Source organism: Xenopus laevis, chromosome 3L (genome assembly GCF_017654675.1).
Source record: "Xenopus laevis strain J_2021 chromosome 3L, Xenopus_laevis_v10.1, whole genome shotgun sequence".
NCBI classification, from domain to species: Eukaryota; Metazoa; Chordata; class Amphibia; order Anura; family Pipidae; genus Xenopus; species Xenopus laevis.
In genome coordinates this window covers 33,122,054-33,142,865 of record NC_054375.1, presented here as the reverse complement: position 1 = coordinate 33,142,865, position 20,812 = coordinate 33,122,054, and the positions used below count along the sequence as shown (strand labels likewise).

Below are 20,812 nucleotides of genomic sequence, written 5' to 3'. Positions count from 1 at the left end.
GTTCATTGGAATAACAAAAGGCTGCAGATTAACGTTTATATGATAACATCATGGTTTTTTAGATGTTTTTATGTATTGTTTGAAAGTTTTACGTATATACAGTGTAGTAGCCTATTCTTTACAGACCGGTTGCCCTCTTTTTTGTATCTTTATCAATTACCGATTTATACTTGAAATAAATAATGCTCAATAAAAATGTGATTGATTAATTACAAGTATTGCATGTGTGTGTATGTATTACAATAATCTAATCATCTAGTCATTTAATCATTTACAATTTCCATTGAACTATAATACAGGTTAATTAATAATAAAGCTTTTCATTCTGACACTGCTCTAAAGCCAAAATATTTTGAAGTTTGTGTCCCTTAGAACTAAATAAAGTTTGATAATGCTCTACAAAAATTTTTACACCCTAGTATAGGTTGAATTTGCATTACAATTTCGGGAAAAGAGTATATGATATTGTAGTTAAACCCCTAATTTAATTAATTTAATTTAATTTTTTTTACATTCAAGTTTTTTCTTAAATCAGAAAATATTGTAAGTTCATTCTAGGTATACAAAAAACTCACAAAGCTCTATAATTCAACCTTTGATAAATAACCGCCTAAAAGTAAAATAATATTAAAAATGAATAAATATGTTACCTTCCAAGAAGAATCAGACGCCAGACTCCCAGTGTTAGAGTTCCCATCCTCCATAGTAGATTGTGGGAAGCTGGGTGTGAAAAGTATTAAATCATTTTTAGGGGGAGCTCCGCTTAAACAAACCTTATACTGTCGTTGATGAGTATAAGTCCAACTTCCAGCTATGCTGGGACAAATTGTATTGTGTCTCAGATCATTGATTTCTTGGGTGTATTTCTGCCATTTTAGCACAGTATAAACAATGAGAGTAATAAGGAATACGCTGGATATTATGCAAATAGACATGATCAAATAAATATTGGCATCGTAAAAATCATCATCTCTTCTTTTATGATTCTTCTTTTCTACTGGTATCTCTTGACCAGGTTCCACCAGTAAGATATTTAGTGTCACTATTGAAGACATTTTTGGTTCTCCATGGTCTTTCAACACAATAGACAATTTGTTTTGATCATTATCTGAATCCATAAAGGCACGAATAACAGTGATTTCCCCATTTTGATGACCAATGGAAAATGGAGAATTTCTTGGTAGATTTTTAAACTCATAGGAAATCCAGGCATTATATCCGGAATCTGGATCAACTGCTTTAATTTTAGTCACCAACTGACCTTCTTTAGATGATCTCGGAACCATCTCCGTTACTGCCAATTCAGTGCTGGAAAATGGAGCCAGAGCAGAAGGAGCATTGTCATTAATATCCTCTATAAAAATATGCAGGGTGAGATTGCCACTCAGAGGAGGTAATCCTGCATCTGTAGCTTTTATTTGGCACTTGAAATACCTAATTTTTTCATGATCAAATGACAGCAAAGCAAATAGTTTCCCATTTTCTGGATTGATTGAGATGTAGGAAGATATGGGAATCCCATCTATGGAACTGTCACTCAATGAATATGTAATGAAAGAATTCTGGCCAATATCTGCATCAGAGGCTGACACTGTGTAGACATGAAATCCTGGTGGGTTGTTTTCCTTAATAGAGATTGTCTCCAAACTTTGATGGAAAGTTGGAGTATTGTCATTTACATCACTAATTTGAATACAAATTGATTTAGTGACAGATAGACTCGGAGACCCTTCATCTGAAGCTGTAATGTCAAGGTGATATTCTGCTGTCGTTTCTAGTGATGGGCGAATTTGCGCCGTTTCGCTTCGCCGAAAAATTTGCGAATTTCGCGCGAAATTCGCGAAACGGCGAAAAATTCGCGAAACGGCGCCAGCGTCTCGTTTTTGACGCCGGCGCCCGTTTTTCCGACGCCGGCGCCCGTTTTTGACGCCGGCGTCCGTTTTTCCGAAAAACATTTTTTGACGCCGGCGAATTTTTTTGAGAATTTTCGCGGGCGTTTCGCGAATTTATTCGCCTGCCGCGAATCGCGCAAATTCGCCGCGAATTCGCGCCTGGCGAATAAATTCGCCCATCACTAGTCGTTTCACAATCTAAAGGTCCATCTACTGTAAGTGAATAATATTCCCTAAGTGTAGGAGATATTTTGAAGGGCACATTCTTAGAAATATGACAAGTAATTTTTTCATTTTGTCCAGAATCTTTGTCATGTACACTGATAACTGCAACGACAGTTCCTGGTGGTGAATCCTCAGGAATAGGAACATTAAGTGATGACACAGTCATCTCGGGTCGATTATCATTCACATCCAGTACATTCACTAAGACTTTACAGTGGCCAGTCATGGCATATGGGCCTTTGTCAGATGCATCAACTTCTATTTCATGCAGATTTTCCTTTTCAAAATCAATCTCCCCAGCAACTCGAATTATCCCAGTGTTTTCTTCTATTCTGAATATTATTCTCAAATATTGAGGAACCAGTTTATTAAAGGCATATACAATGTCACCATTTTCTCCCATATCTAAATCAGTTGCAATTACCTTGATGACAAATGTTCCTACAAGTGCATTTTCCAACAAATCGGCTCTGTAAACTGGTTGATCAAACACTGGAGCATTGTCATTGACATCTTGCACTGTAATGAGTAGCTTGGTAGTTCCACTTAACTTAGCTTTGCCCCCATCAAATGCAGTAAGTGTTAAGTTGAAAAGTGGAATCAGTTCTCTGTCTAGCTGCTTATTTAATACAAGCTGAACAGATTTACTTTTATGAGTGTATGACTGAACATCTAATGCAAAATATTCATTTGGACTGAGTTCATAGCCAGTAACAGAATTGGTTCCAACATCAGCATCAACTGCTCCCTCTAGTGGGAAATGAGATCCAGTCAGCCTTGATTCAGCAATTACCATATTATATTCTTTAGCAGGGAATACTGGATAATTGTCATTTATATCTTCAATCTCTACATCTACATGGTGAATCTGCACAGGTTTATCAACTATGACTTCCAGTTGCACAATACAAATACTAAGTTCAGGACAAAGAGCTTCCCTGTCTATCATTGTATTGACAAATAAAATTCCATTTTTTAAATTTACCTGAAAATAATCTGATCCATCCTTAGAGACTACCTGTAACCTTCTGGAATTAATTTCACTTGCAGTCCAAGATCCTGAGCAATTCTCCCAACAAAGGTGCCGTGTTTGGATTCCTCAGGAATCATGTAATGGAGCTGGCACAGAACCAAATGAGCAGCCATTTGTACAATGAAGAATAAAACCAGCCTGCTTCTTGATAAGAAACGATTGCCTTTTAGATGCATTTCCTTAGTTCTTGGTTAAAAGTTGGAAATAATCCTTATTCATCCATATAAAAAGAGAGTACAATACCTAAAAGCTAGCAGAAACAGACAAAAATCTCAGTGTAAATACAATTGTTAAGTGCACTGTTTTCCTTGAAAGTTAGGCAAGGCTGACACCTAGTGATAGAATAAAGAAGTGCAAAGAGAATAAGATGAGAGCATGTTTTATTTGTAAGAAAAATGTACAGTATTATGGAATAAAACAAATTGGTATGAATCACACCAAAGTATACAAAAACATGAGATCACAAATAATTTTTTTATTCAGTTGTGTATACAGAAATCAATTATGTTTTATTGCCAGGAAATTAAAATGTCTTCCGTCTTTGATCCCACAAAGTATGCAAAACATAAGATCAAGATTTTTTTCATCCAGTTGTGTGGACAAAAATCAACTATTTTTTGCTTTTATTGCCAGGAAATTAAAATGGCTTCCTTTTTTGATCCCACAAAGTATACAAAAAAATAAGATCAGGATGTTTTATTTTAGCCAGTTGTGTGTACATAAATTAACTGTGTTATGCTTTTATTGCCAGGAAGTTAAAATGTCTTCCTTCTTTGATCCCCGTTATTAACTGTATAAATATGATGGAGGGGAGATATTTAATTTAAATAGCTTTAAATGTTCTAGGAAATGGCTATTAAAAAAAGAACTATAACATATAATTTAGTATACTTTTTGTCTTGTATTACTGTTTGTTAGGGTGTTAAGGACGAAGAAGCTTGTTGGTAGCGCTGATCCCTACAAGCATAAAGGTAAGTCAAATTATATCAGTAACTGTCCTGGACAATGGGTTCTCTTCGCCAAGCAGCTTGTCCGTGTAGTTTCCACTGTCTTCGCAGACACAGAGTGACAACTACTGTGTGCTGACTAACATTCAAGACTGCGTAGTGCTGCCAACACTATGGAATTGATCAGAAAGGTGTAGAGCAATGGGGAAAAATTTAATTAGCATAGGCTTATTGTACCTCTTAGCAAGAGAAGAAAACTGCAAGGCACGTACCTAGTACAAACAAGAACATGTGCCTCCATGTGCAAGATTGGTCTGCAGAAAATGCTTCCGATTAGATCTCGCTGAAAACAATCCCAGGGAGAGACGACATGACATCTATTATATTTTTTGTACATTTTACATAGTGATGTCCTGCAAATATTGTATCTTCACATGATGGTGTATGGGTATTAATGCACCCCTAATCACATTGTGTAGCATGATCCCAGACACACTGGGCAATCAGGAGCAGGATACCTTGTTTAATTACTGTCTAATTCATGGATCTACAAAGACATACCCATACTTAAAATATTTATATCAATAAAAATATTGCACATGGTATAACCTAGGGAAGCATTAGTAAGACTGAACCAACAATGCAGATAAATTACATTCTACAAAGTCATTTCATCCCATGGGAACAGGTTTTAAGACCATTTACTTCATTACAGAAAAAGAAGAATGTTTGCCCATTTGAGCAACAACACATTATTATTTACAGTAGTTATATCATTTGGTATAATAGTGTATGAAGGTTAACTTTAACTTTATAGTGGGTGTTAAGGGTTTATAGTCTAAAATCTCCACAGTCCTTTGCAGAGATTAAATTCACAAATCTAGAGATCTGTGAAACAGAAAACATGACAAGACCATTTACTTCATTACAGAAAAAGAAGAATGCTTGCCCATTTCTCTCTTTGCAGAGATTAAATTCACAATTCTGGAGATCTATCAAAAAGAAAACCTGACAGCACTTAATAACTGAAAATCTGGTGTTACCCTACTTTAAAATAAGGCACCGAATAATATTGATGATTTAATTATAGATTATGAGTTGTGTTGTATATTTTTAATGTGTACTAACTTCTCTGTGCCACAAGTCTCTGACAAGTCTCTGGTCGGTACATTACTGGACTGCTGTCTATGTTTCCTTTTTCTGTATAAAGTACTATTAACAGATTAAAGGGCAATTAAAGTTTAAAATAGAATAAGGCAAGAAATGCTGTATTTTGTATGCTAAACATAACAATGAACTGACTGCACCACAGGCCTAATCAAACAAATGATTTATGCTTTCAAAGTTGGCCACAGGGGGGCACCATCTTGTAACTTTGTTAAACATCTTTGCAAGACCAAGACTGTGCACATGCTCAGTGTAGTCTGGGCTGCTTAGGGATCAGCATAAATGATCAAAACTGCACAAGTCAAATAATATCTGCCAGAAGCCAATACAGCAAGACTGATTAATAATCAGAATATACAGACTGCACTGGGTCCTGTGTCATGTAATCTAATGTGGATTTTATAGTTTTTGTATTTTTTAAGACATACCTTCACCAACTCTGCAGAACCAGTGGCTGCAGCAAAATAATCCTCCAAATGGAATCCCAGTTTATCTATTTAAATCTGGCTCCATGATCTTTGTCCCTGCAGCTGGAGTTTGAAACAGTAAAGGGTATGTAAAGGCAAAAATAAAATCCAATACAAATCTCTACACAGTCACCGGCTTCTCTACAGGGAAACAAACAAAGCTGATTGAGTTCTGCATGGCTGGGAAGTAAAGTGGGAGCTCCCCCTGCTGTTCATAAGTATGATTGTTTCCCTGAAGAGCACTTAGGGACCATCTGACAATTCCTATCCACAGCAGTAAATGAAGGGAGAATTTCACTGCATACAGTCAGGTTTAAAATTAAAATTAAAGTATTTTGGAGATTGGTTTCTTTCTCATTAAAGAAAGTAAAAATTGGATTTTATTTTTTGCCTTTACATGCCCTTTAATAATGTTAAATAAATGAATAATTATATAGACGTCATTGATTGTTTTTACACACCCTCATTTTGTGTGTGTGTGTGTGCGTGCGAATGTATAAAGCATTTAAAATATCCAAAACATAACAAACCATCAAATTACCAGTAAGCTAAGATTAATATTGCCTTAAGAGCCCGCATTTGGATATTAATGACCTTAAATAGCACTAATATTATATTAATATTGATTAAACAGATTATACGAAAATGAATATATTATTATAAATAATAGATTTTCAGTCTAACATTACATTGGTTACATAGTTACATCGGGTTGAAAAAAGTCGGGTTGAAAAGAAGGCCATCAAGTTCAACCCCTCAAAATGTAACCCAGCATCCATACACACACCCTTCCATACCCTCACATAAATTATATATACCCATATCTATACTAACTATAGAGTTTAGTATCACCATAGCCTTTGATATTATGTCTGTCCAAAAAATTATCCAAGCCACTCTTAAAGGCATTAAAAGAATCAGCCATCACAACATCACCCGGCAGTGCATTCCACAACCTCACTGTCCTAGCTATGAAGAACCACGTACATTGCTTCAAATGAAAGTTATTTTCCCCAAGTCTGAAGGGGTGGCCTCTGGTAGGGTGATCCTCTTTATAGGTAAAAAGGCTTCCTGCTATTTGTCTATAATATCCTCTAATGTAATGTAAGTGTAATCATGTCTCCTCGCAAGCATCTTTTTTTCCAAAGAAAACAAACAAATTTAAATCTTCAATCACTGTGCTCTTCAGAGTAAAACATAGTTTGAAAATCATTGTAAAAGAAAATATTATAAATAATAACATTACATTGATTTAAGTAATCACTGTGCTCTTTAAAATAAAGTTTGAAAATCTTAAAACAAAATAATGAAAAACTTCCATAAGATAAAAGAAAGTAGAGAGAGATTTAAATGGTGAGACAAGGTTATAATACTGTATATCAATTCAATTAAATTCAGTTGTTTACAATTGTATTTTGATTGTAATCCTAAAAATATGTCAAGTTATTTTTGGGAAGAAAATGTTAATAAAAACACCTTACAAAAGAAGAAGCGATGGTCTAGAAGCAACATTTTTTAAAAAAAACTTACACTAAAAAAAGTAATATGATAAATACCATTGTCTCTCACCTTCCCAGTAGAATCAGAAGCCAGACTCCCAGTGTTAATGTTCCCATATTCCATTGCAGATTGGGGAACATTTGGTGTAAAAATTATTAAATCATTTTTTGGTGGAGCTCCACTTAAACAAACCTTATATTGTCTCTGCTGAGAGTAAGTCCAACTTCCTGCTATGCTGGGACAAATTGTATTTTGTCTCAGAGTTTGGATTTCTTGGGTGTATTTCTGCCACCTTAGCACAGTATAAACAATGAGAGTAATTAGGAATATGCTGGAGATTATGCAAATGGACATGATTAGATAAATATTGGTATCGAAAAAATCATCATCTTTTTTTTTATGATTCTTCCTTTCTACTTGTATCTCTTGTCCAGGTTCCACCAGTAAAATGATTAGAGTCACTATTGAAGACATTTTTGGTTCTCCCTGGTCTTTCAGCTCAATGAACAGTTTGTGATGGTCGCTATCTGAATCCATAAAGGAACGAATGAGAGTGATTTCCCCAGTTTGATGGCCAATGGAGAATGGAGAATGTCTCTGTAGATCTTTGAACTCATAGGAAATCCAAGCATTATATCCTGAATCTGGATCAACTGCTTTAATTTTAGTCACTAACTGGCCTTCTTTATAAGATCTTGGAACCATCTCAGTTACTGACAATTCAGTGCTGGAAAATGGAGCTAAAGCAGATGGAGCATTGTCATTAGTATCCTCTATAAAAATGTGCAGGGTGAGATTGCTACTCAGAGGAGGTAATCCTGCATCTGTAGCTTTTATTTGGCACTGGAAATATCTAACTTGTTCATGATCATATGACAGCAAAGCAAATATTTTCCCATTTTCTGGATTGATGGAGATGTAAGACGACATGGGTATTCCATCTATGGAATTATCACTCAGTGAATATGTAATAAAGGAATTCTGTCCAGTGTCTGCATCAGAGGCTGATACTGTGTAGACATGAGATCCTGGTGGGTTGTTCTCTTTAATAGAAAGTATCTCTGAACCTTGATTGAAAGTCGGTGGATTGTCATTCACATCACTTATCTGAACTCCTATGGTTTTGGAATCTAATAGATGTGTGGAACCTTCATCTGTAGCTGTTATTACCAATTCATATTCCGATGTTCTTTCACGATCTAAGGTTCCATCCACTGTCAATGAGTAATATTCTCTTAGTGTGGGAGATATCTTGAAAGGAACATTTTTCGAAATATGACAAGTAACTTCTCCATTCTGACCTGAATCTTTGTCATGAACACTAATAACTGCAATTACTGTTCCTGGTGGTGAGTCCTCAGGAACAGGAACATTCAGTGATGTTACTATCATCTGTGGTGGGTTATCATTTACATCCAGAATATTGACTAACACTTTGCAGTGCCCAGCCATGGCATATTGACCTTTGTCAATGGCATTGACTTCTATTTCATAAAAATTATTATCTTCAAAATCTACATCACCTATAACTTGTATTATGCCTGTATCCTTATCTATAGTAAAGGTTGACATCACATCTGGTGAAACTTTGTTGCTAAAGGCATAAAATATCTGGCCATTCTCACCTTGGTCTAAATCTGTTGCATTAACTTTGACAACAAATGTCCATTTGAGAGCATTTTCTAGTAAACTGGCTCTGTAAAATGGCTGATCAAATACTGGGGCATTATCATTGACATCCTGGACCATAATCAGCAGTTGAGCAGTTCCACTTAATTTTGGTTTTCCACCATCAGATGCTGTTATTGTTAAATTATAGAATGGGATCTGCTCTCTGTCTAGTGGTTTCTTTAAAACAAGCTGAACATCTTTGCTCATGTATGTATAGGTCTGGACTTCCAGCGCAAAGTAGTCATTAGTGGTGATGTCATAGCTGGTAACAGAATTGGTTCCAGCATCAGCATCAACTGCACCTTCCAGTGAAAAACGAGATCCTGACAGCCTTACTTCAGATATAATCATTTTATAATCTCTTGATGGGAAAACTGGATAATTGTCATTTATATCTTCAATTTCTACATCAACATGGTGAATTTGTACAGGTTTATCAATGATCACTTCTAGATGAACAATGCAAACATTAATCTTTGGACAAAGCTGTTCTCTATCTATTATATTATTGACAAATAAAATTCCATTTTGCAGATTTACCTGGAAATAATCTGATCCATCCTGAGAGACAATTTGTAGCCTTCTAGCATTAATGTCACTGATCTGCAGCCCCAAGTCCTGAGCAATTCTCCCAACAAAGGTGCCGTGTTTGGATTCCTCTGAGATTATGTAATGGAGCTGGCACAGAACCAAATCAGCAGCCATTTGTAGCATGAAAACAATAAAAATGTTCTTTTCCAATGAGCAGCCATTGTTTAAAAGGTACATTTCTACAGACTAATGATAGAGATTATTAGCATGGAATGTGCTAAAGAGAAAATTTAAAATCTCAAAGACAGAAAGCAATGCAGGCTGAGGCAGTCTCAAACTGAATGTCTCTTTTTTCCTGATAGTAAGAACAAATATGGAACAAGAGCAACACCAAGTGACAAATTGTGGGATTGCAACTGTCACTTGTTAAAGTATTTTACACCTAAAATAAAACTGAAATATACAATAAAAGTATAGCATCTTTTTGTCTGATTAATACTGCATCTTAAATGGTATTATTAAATACAAGATTTACTGTATGTAGTACATTATAGTATATATGGATGACAAAAACAAAGAGAAAAAGTACCCCGCTTACAATCTAACTTTAGCTGTTACTTATATAAATTGTTTCAATACCTGTTAGTTTAAAAATTGCATATATTGCAGTGCAAGCCCTGTGATTAACGTAAGACCAATCCCATGAATTGGTATTAACTAAAGTGCCGTGCTACAAATTCATTATAAAATTAACTGCGTCCAAAATTGGACAAGAATTAATTAATAAAGTGCTTGGCAGTGCTAATTCAATAATTCATTACAACTCAGGTAATTGGTTTCTAAATTAATTAGAGTAACTGCATTGATAAGGATAAAAATTAAAAAACAATACTCAGGTTCTTGAAATGAAATAGGAAAATGGAAAAGGAGAGAGGTGGAGTTGTCCCAAATCTACTACCTAATTTGTTTCTAATCCCTGGGACACCACAAAGGCAAAGAAGGCAGAGCAACTGGGCCTGTGGTCTCGTTAGTTAATCTAAGCCCTAAACTGTCAGGAGCTATAACGGCCTAAAAAAACACAAATCCACAGCCTCCTGTAAGTTCAGTATTGCGAGAGAGAAGAAAAAGTGTACCGAGTACTGAATTAATTATCAACCACCCCTGCCATTCCCATTTAACCCAAATTTTTTTAAAAAGCTTTATAAAGATTGAAATCAACTAGATTCAAAACGCCCGTTTTGGCGTTTTGAATCTAGTTGATTTCAATCTTTTTAAAGCTTTTTAAAAAAATTCTCTCTCGCAATACTGAACTTACAGGAGGCCATGGATTTGTGGTTTTTTAGGCCGTTATAGCATTAGTCTGTAGAAATGTACCTTTTAAACAATGGCTGCTCATCAGAAACGCCGTGCCCTTTTGTGAATTTTTTGGCAAAGCCAAACGGCGCAAATTTGCCCATCACTAGAGGTCATACCCTTAACCTAACCCAAGCACATCCTTTTTTAGACTGCTTTTGTTTTATGAATAGGTTATTTGCTGGTCAAAAAATCCAAACCATAAGGTATTAACAGAATAATTATACATCATTAAAATGGCAAGGTAAAAGCTGAACACAAGTCATAAACAAACATTAAATACTGTATATGTAAATGAATTAAGCATGTTGCTAATTACATATGTCAGTTTCAGCAATTCTTCTCAATTTTGTTTAAATAATCCCTACATAAAACAACTAAAATACTATTCAGAATACTTTCTGTAAAGGGTCAAAAACATATCTAAGAGATTATCAACCGGTACATTGTCATATATTTGGAAAGCTCTTAATTGTGATGTTGCATAAAGAATAAGTCACAAATAATAAAAGTAATTTTAACCAATCTGAATTAATTTATGTAAATAAAAGAAAATTTGATACATAGGTAGAAATGTGTGGCAAGTAAAGACAGTTGATGAAATAAATGAAAGTACATATGTGTTTTTTTACAAAGGAATTCTGATAATTACTGGAATAATTAATAAATAAACAGAACACTATGAATCAAACAAAAGGTAATATATTTTGGGAGTGAAATTGTTTTTTATTTGTGTAATACCAAAACTGGTAAATGCTTAGCAGAAATTAAATCTTTCCTTATTTCCTTACATTAAATATGGTTTTGGTAAAACAGATAAGGAAAAGTGGATCTGATCCAATCCATAATTAAAAATAAATTAGAATCCACCATACATTTGCCCCTTTGAATTACTACTTCTAAGAATTATTATTACTATTAATAATTACATTGTTAATACAGGTATTATATGATCCCAATTCTGACGGCCCCATTTAATAAAAACCATTAAAGAAATTATTCTTATTTGTTTCTAAAGCAGAATTTATTTCATATTCTTGTTGATTAGAAACAGTTTTATTTTCTCATAGTTTTCTGATAGTTTTCTGATAGTTTTCTGATAGTATCCCAGGTTGCTTTCTATCAGTAAATTATAAGGTAACGTTGAATTATTAATTGGCAGCAAGAGTAAAATGAGAGATGTTGGAAACCAGAAACTAAAACCAGGAAAGACAAAATAAAGAGTAAATGAATCAGAATTTCCTGAAACTGTTCTGAAGCTGTCCATCTGTTCTGAAGAGTTATGGTTAGTACACTGTTGATCTATGTGTATTTGCTTCTAAATTAAAGTCTGTTTTGTGACATGATTTTCACAAATGTAAATTGATGGTTTTAGAAGTTCACAAAAAAATTGCATATATTTAAGATGAATGTCAATTGCCATAACAACCAGTTTTCTTGACCTGATAAACCTGTGCTAAATCTTTGCTGAATAGAGACATTATCATTTTCTGGTGGTAGGGAGACATTTGGAGTAAACACAATTAAATCAGTTTTGGATGATATTCCAGTACCGCCATAGCCTGTTCTGGTGTTGCATTGAATAGGTCCAACTTTCAGCTATACTGGATGCCAGGTTGCTTTGCTTTAACTTTTAACTCCATAGACTATTGGTGCCATCTTATTGTTGTGTACACAATAAGGGTTAAAAAAAAATAATTGACATGATGCAGATTGCAATGATTAAATAGATATTTGCATTTGATTAGCAGTTGGGTTGTGGCACTCAGTCTTGTTTACCACCATCAAATGCCGTAACAGTAAAATTATAATAGCATTCTTTTTCTGTATAGAGGGTTCTTAAGTACAAGTTTAAGATTTAATTTTGGTGTTCATCCTTTTGGGACGATACTGGCAAGGATACAAATGTGGGGCCCCAGTTTGAGGATAGGTCTTGTGCATTTACCTGCTACATGGGAGCGGCTGCTAAGTTCCAAAGGGAGAGGTACTTTTGGGAACAGTAGCGCTACCTGGGGTATAAAAGCTCTGGGGGACATTTTATTTGAACTGAACTGTGAGGTTATAAACCCCTTCCAGAGGATTGGGACTTTGATAATAAAAATTACTGTGTTGGAGAAATAGTCAGGTACCTAATAGTAAGTTAGTTAGGTCCCACGTGTCCCCAGTGCAGGAGTGTATTGTGTATTAGATTGCTTAAGTTCTTTCACTACTGTTTTATATAATGTTTATATCTGTTTCATTTGCAAACTGTGTTTTATTTAGTAGAAATTCCCTGAGGTGTGCTCCTCAGTGTTCCCTAGGTGGAGGCACTGCGCAATAAATCCCAGTTCCCAGTACTTTTCATACACAAAAGGGACTCAGAGCCCCTGGATTGCCAAGGGTTAATTGCAATTAAAAGAGACAGTAACCAAATAAGGGTTATACATCATCAATTTCTGCATCAACAAGATATATTTGTACAGGTTTATCAACTATTATTTCAAGATGAACTACACAAACAGTGATTTTTGGACAGATTTCTTCCCTGTCTATACTTGTATTTACAAACAATATTCCATTCTGCACATTAATCTGGAAATATTCCTTTTCATCTTTGGAGCCAATTCGTAACATTATGGAATTCATCTCACCAATTGGTAGGCCAAGATCCTGGGTAATTTTTCCAACAAAGGCTCCATGTTTGAATTTCCCAGGAATAATATAATTAAGCTGAGTCAAAACCAAATTCCAAGCCAGTTGCAATAAAAATATAGGTATTATACTTCTCAGCACACAGTGGCTGCAGTAAAGAATACATATTACCATGGCTGTCTACAGAATCAGTTACAGGGGGCCAAAAAAAAATCAATTAGCAAAAAAACAGATTGCTGACTTAAATTTTGAAATGTTGATCAGCCATTGTAGTTAAGGTTTTGCAGCATAAAGAGAAGAGCTGAATTCTGTACCACTGCCTGAAAAGTTGGTGCATGGCAACAAGTGGAAGTGATAACACATAAAATAGCAGCTTTTGCTTTTTTTTCATATTGAAAATAAGTTATTGTACATATAAATATATATATATAACCATCCTTTTATAGTTCTATAGTTTCAAATGAAAGAGTAACAAGATGTTCTAATTATACAACTAATGCATTAAGAAAATGGCAGAGGGTATATTGGTGTCATTATAGGTGGTAAATGTCATGGGAAATAATGTGTGGTTGAGTTGTTTTTAGAAAATTTTGAACTTAACTTTTTAAAAAGTTCCAGACAAATTTTTGCTTGTACAGTGTAGGAAAGTCTAATTTATATTTAGAACTGTTTATATCAATGGTGAATGTTGAGTTTTAAAAAGCATTACTTAGCTGCTTACTAAAGTACAAATCTTGTAAGTAAACAAAATGATTCGGTACCACAGCACTAAAAAGGCATAAATGTGAGAATGATGCATGCACAATGGTTTTTCCGGGTTTGACGTGGGCGACGGATAACACCGCGCATAGGTTCAAAATTCAAATATTTAAAGAGCTGGCGTCCACTGTGTCATTGCCCAACGTAGGTCTATTCTTATAGTTCCTGGTTGATATTTTCTGTGTGTTCTGATCAGTTCTTGACCCTGCCTGACCCTGACCAAGCCTTGTCTGCTGCCCGTCCCGACTTCTGTCTGTACCTCAACCATTTTATCGGATCTTGTCTTATATCTACTGTTTTGTGTACTGACTTAGTCTGTGACCTCAACCATGCTTTCTGACTTTTGATTTTGTACTATGCATCCTGATCGACTCAGACTGTTTTTGACCATGCTCCTATTCTCCATTCCTGTTACACGTACAATTCCCTTACTCACCCAGAACTCTCTCCTAGGTCCTCTAACATTAAGACCTGGTGGCATCCGAGTAGCGGAGGGCTTATCCCAAAGTGCAAGGTGCTTGTTATAGGCAGAACAGTGAGCCATGGCCATCACATTACGTTGGGCCAGAGAATGAATGCTGCTGGAACTGCTGCCTCTCCCGCTACAACTGAGGCAATCCTGGTGAGTCTCCATCAGTGCCTCGGAGAACAGGAGGCGAAGCAAGACCGGATAGTCCAATGTCTCCAGGGGCTATCTGCAAGGCTGGATCAAGTTCAGCAGCAACCTATTGCCCCTGTCTCAGCTCTAGTCCAGACTTCTACCTACTCCTGCGGGTAACCCCTTTGTGGAGCTGGGCTGTAGAGACTGGCTGGAATGATACGGCCTTAAGGAGTCAGTTCAGGGTGGGTCTGCCCATGGATATTAAAGATAGCCTTGTTAATTTTCCTATGCAGTCTTCCCTCAACTCCATTATGCATCTGGTGATTCAAATAGATAGGAAGCTGGGCATCCAGGCCACAATAAGCCCTGTTCCCTTTTGTCTCACACTCTATGGTAGCCAACACTAAGACAGGATTTTGGTAATTATATTGAATCCTGCCCAGTTCGCCAACGTGCAAAACAATCCAGGTCATTACCTCAAGGACAGCTACAATCACTTTAGTAAAATGTCTCATTTTATTTCCCTGCGTGCCCTCCCCTCAGTTGCTGCCCAAAAAAGAGCCTGTGATAAGCACCAGAGAGCTTCATCTGATTATCAGGTTGGTGATAATCCCACTACTGTCAGGCTAGGACTGCCTCCTGAACTCAAAATCTCTAATGCTTTTCATGTTTGTTTATTAAAGCCTGCCAGAGTGGTACTACAGTCTTCTCTGTAGGTCAACCTCAATAAGAGGATCAGAGGTTGTTGTATTCTCGCCTTTCCAGGGGTAAAGTACAGTATCTTGTACATTGGAAGGGTTATGGTCCTGAAGAGAGGATATGGGTCCCTCCCTCTGATGTTCAGGCTGATCAGCTTGTTCGGCAGTTCCATGCCACATTTCCCAACAAGCCTAGGGGTCCAGTGGCCCCCTCTAGAGGGGGTAATGTGAGAATCCCTGGTGGTCTAGCGGTGGTGCAGCGGGGATGCCCACCATGTCTTCCCCCTTTGCACGATGGTGCTGAATGATGCATGCAAATCAACGCTCCTGGGTTTGACACGGATGATGGATGACGTCATCGCGCATAGGCGTACATTGACCATTCTATCGGATCCTGTCTTATATCTGCTGTTTTGTGTACCAACCTAGTTTGTGACATCGACAATACTTTCTGCCTCTTTATTTTGTACTGTGCATCATGATCTGGTATTGGCTCGGCCTGTCTTTGACCACGCTCCTATTCTCGTTCCTGTTACACATACGGTTCCCTTGCTCGCCCAGAACTCTCTCCTAGGTCCCCTCACATTAAGACCTGGCGGCATCCGAGTACCAGAGGGCTCATCCCGAAATGAAAGGCGCTTGTTATAGGCAGAATAGTGAGCCATGACTGGGACCTTGGGGCCTGTTCTAGGATAGGGAAATCTAACGTCACAATAAATAACAAAATAAAAGTATTTTCAAAAATGAAAATGTAAGGTATGTATCTATGTACATGTATCTATGTACTATGTAAGGTATGTATCTATGTAGGTATCGCTTTAACTTCACTTATGCACTTCCCAGAAGCTGTTTCTGAAGAATCTGTTTTGAAGAGTTATAGCTTGATTATTACAATGTTAATCAATTTGTATTCACTTTGCCTAAATTAAAGTCTATTTTGTGACATCATTTTCACAAATATAAATGCATGGTGTATAAGTTCACAAAAAATTTCATATATTTAAGCTGAATATCAATAGCCATAAGAAGCAGTTTTCTTACCTGCCCAGGTGGACCTGTGCCAAATCCTTGCTGGATAGAGGAATTATCATTGACTGGTGGTTGGGAGACATTTGGAGTAAACAAAATTAAATCATTTTTGGATGAAATTCCATTTAGCCAAAGACTGTAATGGCGTTGCATTGATTTGGTCCAACTTCCAGCTAGACTGGATGCCAGATTGCTTTGTTTTAACTCTTTTAACTCCACAGAATATTGGTGCCATCTTATTGCTGTGTACACAATGAGGGTCAGTAGAAAAATAACAGAGATAATGCAGATTGCCATGATTAAATAAATATTTGTGTTGGAACCATCTTCAAATTCAATTCCTTTTTGGTTTTGTTCAACAGTGATATCTTGGATTGTTTCCACTAACACGACAGTGATTGTCACTGTAGAAGACAAGACTGGATCTCCATGGTCCTTTACCAAAATGAGAAGTTTATATTCATCACGATCAGACTCTAAGATACGGCGAGTTACTATTATTTCCCCAGTATGCTGTACAATTCCAAAAGGTGTTTTTTCTGTAGGATCTTTCAAGCCATAGGCAAGAAATGCATTGTATCCTGAATCTGCATCAATTGCCTTGATTTTTGTGACCGGGTGGCCTATTTTTGCTGACCGTGATACCATTTCTGTAACTTGGGAGTCAAAGTTGTAAAATTGTGGAAAAAGTGCAGGTGCATTGTCATTTACATCCACTATAAAGACATTTAGGGTCAATTTTCCACTGAGTGGGGGTAATCCTGCATCAGAAGCTTTAATATTACACTGAAAGAAATGAATCAGCTCTTGATCAAAGGAGAGCAAAGCAAAGATCTTACCACTCTCAGGACTGATTGAAAGGTAGGATGAAACTGGGATGCCTTCAATGAAACCTTCTATAAGTGAATAAGTTATAAAAGAATTTTGGTTGATATCTGAATCAGTGGCTGATACTGTGTAGATATGAGAACCTGGTGGATTATTTTCTGTAATAAAAATTGTATCTGAGAGTTGAGCAAAAGAAGGAGCATTGTCATTAACATCACTTATTTCTACATTAATGGTCTGTGTAACCGAAAGTGCTGGGGAACCGCCATCCCTTGCAAAAATTTCAACCTCATATGCAGAGGCAATTTCACGATCTAAAAGTCCTTCTACTGTCAAGGCATAGTATTCCCTAAGGGTTGGGTTTAACTTAAAAGGTACTTTTCCAGCTATGAAGCAGGTCACTTTCCCATTGAAGCCTGAATCCGTATCTTGAATTCTGATGATTGCTACTGTGGACCCTACTGGTGAATCTTCAGCCACAGGCACTGAAAGGGAAGTTACTGTAATTTCTGGAGGGTTATCATTGACATCTATAATACTGATCAGAATTTTGCAATGGCCAGTCATCGGGTTTTGTCCTTTGTCTGTTGCATCAATACGAATGTCAAAATAATTATTCTTTTCAAAATTTACTTCCCCTATCACTTTAATTTCACCTGTTTCCGGATCTATCTTAAAAGTAGATTTTTCTTGAGGTGGGACCTGACTGCTAAACTCATATGTGACCTTTCCATTATCTCCTTCATCTGGGTCAATAGCAATTACTTTGGTCACCAAAGATCCTTTTAGAGAGTTTTCTAACAAAGTAACCTCATATACTGACTCGTGAAAGGTTGGAGCATTGTCATTTGCATCTTGAACTGTAATAAGTAACTGTGTGGTGCCACTTAATTTTGGTTTGCCACCATCAACAGCTGTTAGTGTTAAATTATAAAATGGCTTATTCTCTCTGTCCAAAGGTTTCTTCAGTATGAGTTCAACTGATTCACTTAGGTGTTTGTCTTTCCTGATTTCTATAGCAAACACTTCATTTGAGCTGAGTTGATAGGCCCTGATGGAATTTGTGCCAACATCCTCATCCACTGCTCCCTCTAATGGAAATTTAGATTCAGCTACTCTTGATTCAGCTATAACAATGCTGTATTCTTTTGCAGAAAAAACAGGGTAGTTATCATTAATATCTTCAATTTCTACATCTACATGATATATTTGTACAGGCTTATCTACTATTATTTCAAGGTGTAAAATACAAACAGTTATCTTTGGACAGATTTCTTCTCTGTCAATGATATTATTTACAAATAAGATGCCATTTTGCAGATTTACCTGGAAATATTCTCTTTCATCTCTAGAGACAATCCTCAACATTCTGGAATTAATCTCACTGATCTCCAGACCCAGGTCCTGAGCAATTCTTCCAACAAAGGTTCCATGTTTAGATTCTTCAGAAATGATATAATGGAGCTGAGACAGCACCAAATCCCAAGCCATTTGTAACCAAAACAAACAAAATACAAGGCTAAGTGATGTACACTTCCATTTTAAATAGGCTGCTCCCATGGTTAGAGTCAATAACAAAAAAGAATAAATTCCAGGAAAAAAATGTTGCCTTAAGAGGACAGTTTTTCTAACGGAGGTTTGCCAGTACAATTTGAGAGAGCAGCTTTTCCTCTTTTTTCTTTCTCTTTGCTTGAAAAGTTGGTGTATAGCGACACCAAGTGCCCCAAGAACAAACAGCAACTTTAATATAAATCCACTGGAATCTCAAAATTGTTTCATCAATATAAGACCATTTGTTTATAAAATTACACTTATATTAAAACAAAATAAAGACACACTAAGAGCTTTATATAATTTATTGTATTTACTTTCCATTGTTAAGATGACCATGGATTGCTTAATATATCCTTTGTGTTGTCCGAATAAAACAGGAGGGCACATTTATTATAATTTCATTTTATTTCAATATTCCAAAATTGCATTACAGCTGTACAAACTCTCTATAATAGACGTCCATAGGCTTGTCCTTGTTTTCTATGTTCCTGGAGATGTAAAGGTCCATTAAAAAAGACTAGAGCAAATGTATATTAAAGGAGAACTACACAAAAACATAACTTAAGCTTTTTTTTTTTGAAAAGTAAACATCATTTCAAGCAACTTTGCAATATACATCAATTAAAAAACATGCAGACTTCTACTGATCTGTCTGACTAGTTTGCTGAGCTGTCTGACTTCTGTTACTTTTTATCAACAGCCATCTGTCCTCAGCCTGCATCCTCCAAACCCCACAATTCCCTGCACACGTGATTTCAATAAGGAACAGAACATCACAGTGCAATGCATTGTGGGTTATGTAGTTCCTGCATGCTGTCTGTAAGCTGTGGAGAAGTTGTTGCAATTTGTAACATCAGTGTTTAGTCCATTTCTTCCCTGCCTGGATTTCAAGTGATGCAGAAAGAGAAGATTTGTTAAAAAGCTGGATTGCAGCATAGAAAATGGCATTTATTCATACGTTTTGAAGAAACAGGTAACTGTGATGGATATATTAGGGGTTTCTGTGTTATGTGGTCCTTTTATCAAATTTTGGTTTGGAAGCTGGAGTTCCTCCTTAAGTAGGTGTGTAGAAAATACAAAATTCATGATCATGAATTTCTGTAATACAGCTATAGGACCTATTATCCAGAATGCTCGGGACCTGGGGCTTTCTGGATAATGGATCTTTCTGTAATTTGGATCTTCATACTGTAGGTCTAATAGAAAATCAATTAAACATTAAATAAACCCAATAGGCTGGTTTTGCTTTCAATAAGGATTAGTTATATTTTAGTTTGGATCAAGTACAAGGTACTGTTTTATTATTACAGAGAAAAAGGAAATCATTTTTAAAAATGTGGATTATTTGGATAAAATGGAGTCTATGGGAGACATCCTTTCTGTAATTCGGAACTTTCTGGATAATGGGTTTCCAGATAATGGACCCCATACCTGTACATACTGTCCATTGTCAATTATGTGTTTCATAAACAGGAAAACTTTCCACGTGGTTAGAGATTTACATCATTATGTAATAGAAAATCATTTGGAAGTGGAAGATCCAATTAAAGGAGAAGGAAAGGTTAAAACTAAGTAAGCCTTATCAGAAAGGTCCATCTAAATATACCAGTAAACCCCCAAAGTAATGTTGCTCTGAGTCCTCTGTCAAAAGAAACACTGCATTTCTTTCCTTCTATTGTGTACTCATGGGCTTCTGTATCAGACTTCCTGCCTTCAGCTTAAACCTCATTGCCCTGGGCAAGAGCATGCTCAGTTTGCTCCTCTCCCCCCCCCCTCCCTTCTCTACTGTAATCTGAGCCCAGAGCAGGGAGAGACTCAGGCAGGAAGTGATGTCACACCACATTAATACTGCAGCTCCTATTCTAAACAGAGAGTTTCTAGAGCTTTTTACTCAGGTATGGTAAAATATTTTACAGAATAAATATA

The 20,812-nt window shown here is 36.3% G+C and overlaps 1 protein-coding gene and 1 pseudogene across 1 annotated transcript; both read right to left on the bottom strand.

Annotated features, from left to right (window-relative positions):
- Positions 1 to 384: 384 nt before the first annotated feature.
- LOC108710204 lies at positions 385 to 3,417 on the bottom strand (annotated as a pseudogene).
- Positions 3,418 to 16,303: 12,886 nt separating this feature from the next.
- On the bottom strand, positions 16,304 to 18,823 carry LOC108710202 (protocadherin alpha-6). The gene is made up of 2 exons (XM_041585557.1): positions 16,517 to 18,823; positions 16,304 to 16,336 (listed from the first exon to the last, which is right to left on the bottom strand). Exons 1-2 carry the CDS (start codon positions 18,821 to 18,823, stop codon positions 16,304 to 16,306), a joined length of 2,340 nt encoding a protein of 779 aa, XP_041441491.1.
- Between the last annotated feature and the right edge of the window lie 1,989 nt (positions 18,824 to 20,812).

What these genes read in the sequence shown, in the direction of transcription:
- LOC108710202 (XM_041585557.1), bottom strand. Translation starts at nt 18,823, where the DNA reads ATGGCTTGGGATTTGGTGCTGTCTCAGCTCCATTATATCATTTCTGAA. An exon ending in GCACAGGTCCACCTGGGCAG is followed by an intron (nt 16,337 to 16,516) that starts GTAAGAAAACTG and finishes TCTTCAAAACAG; the next exon opens with ATTCTTCAGAAACAGCTTCT.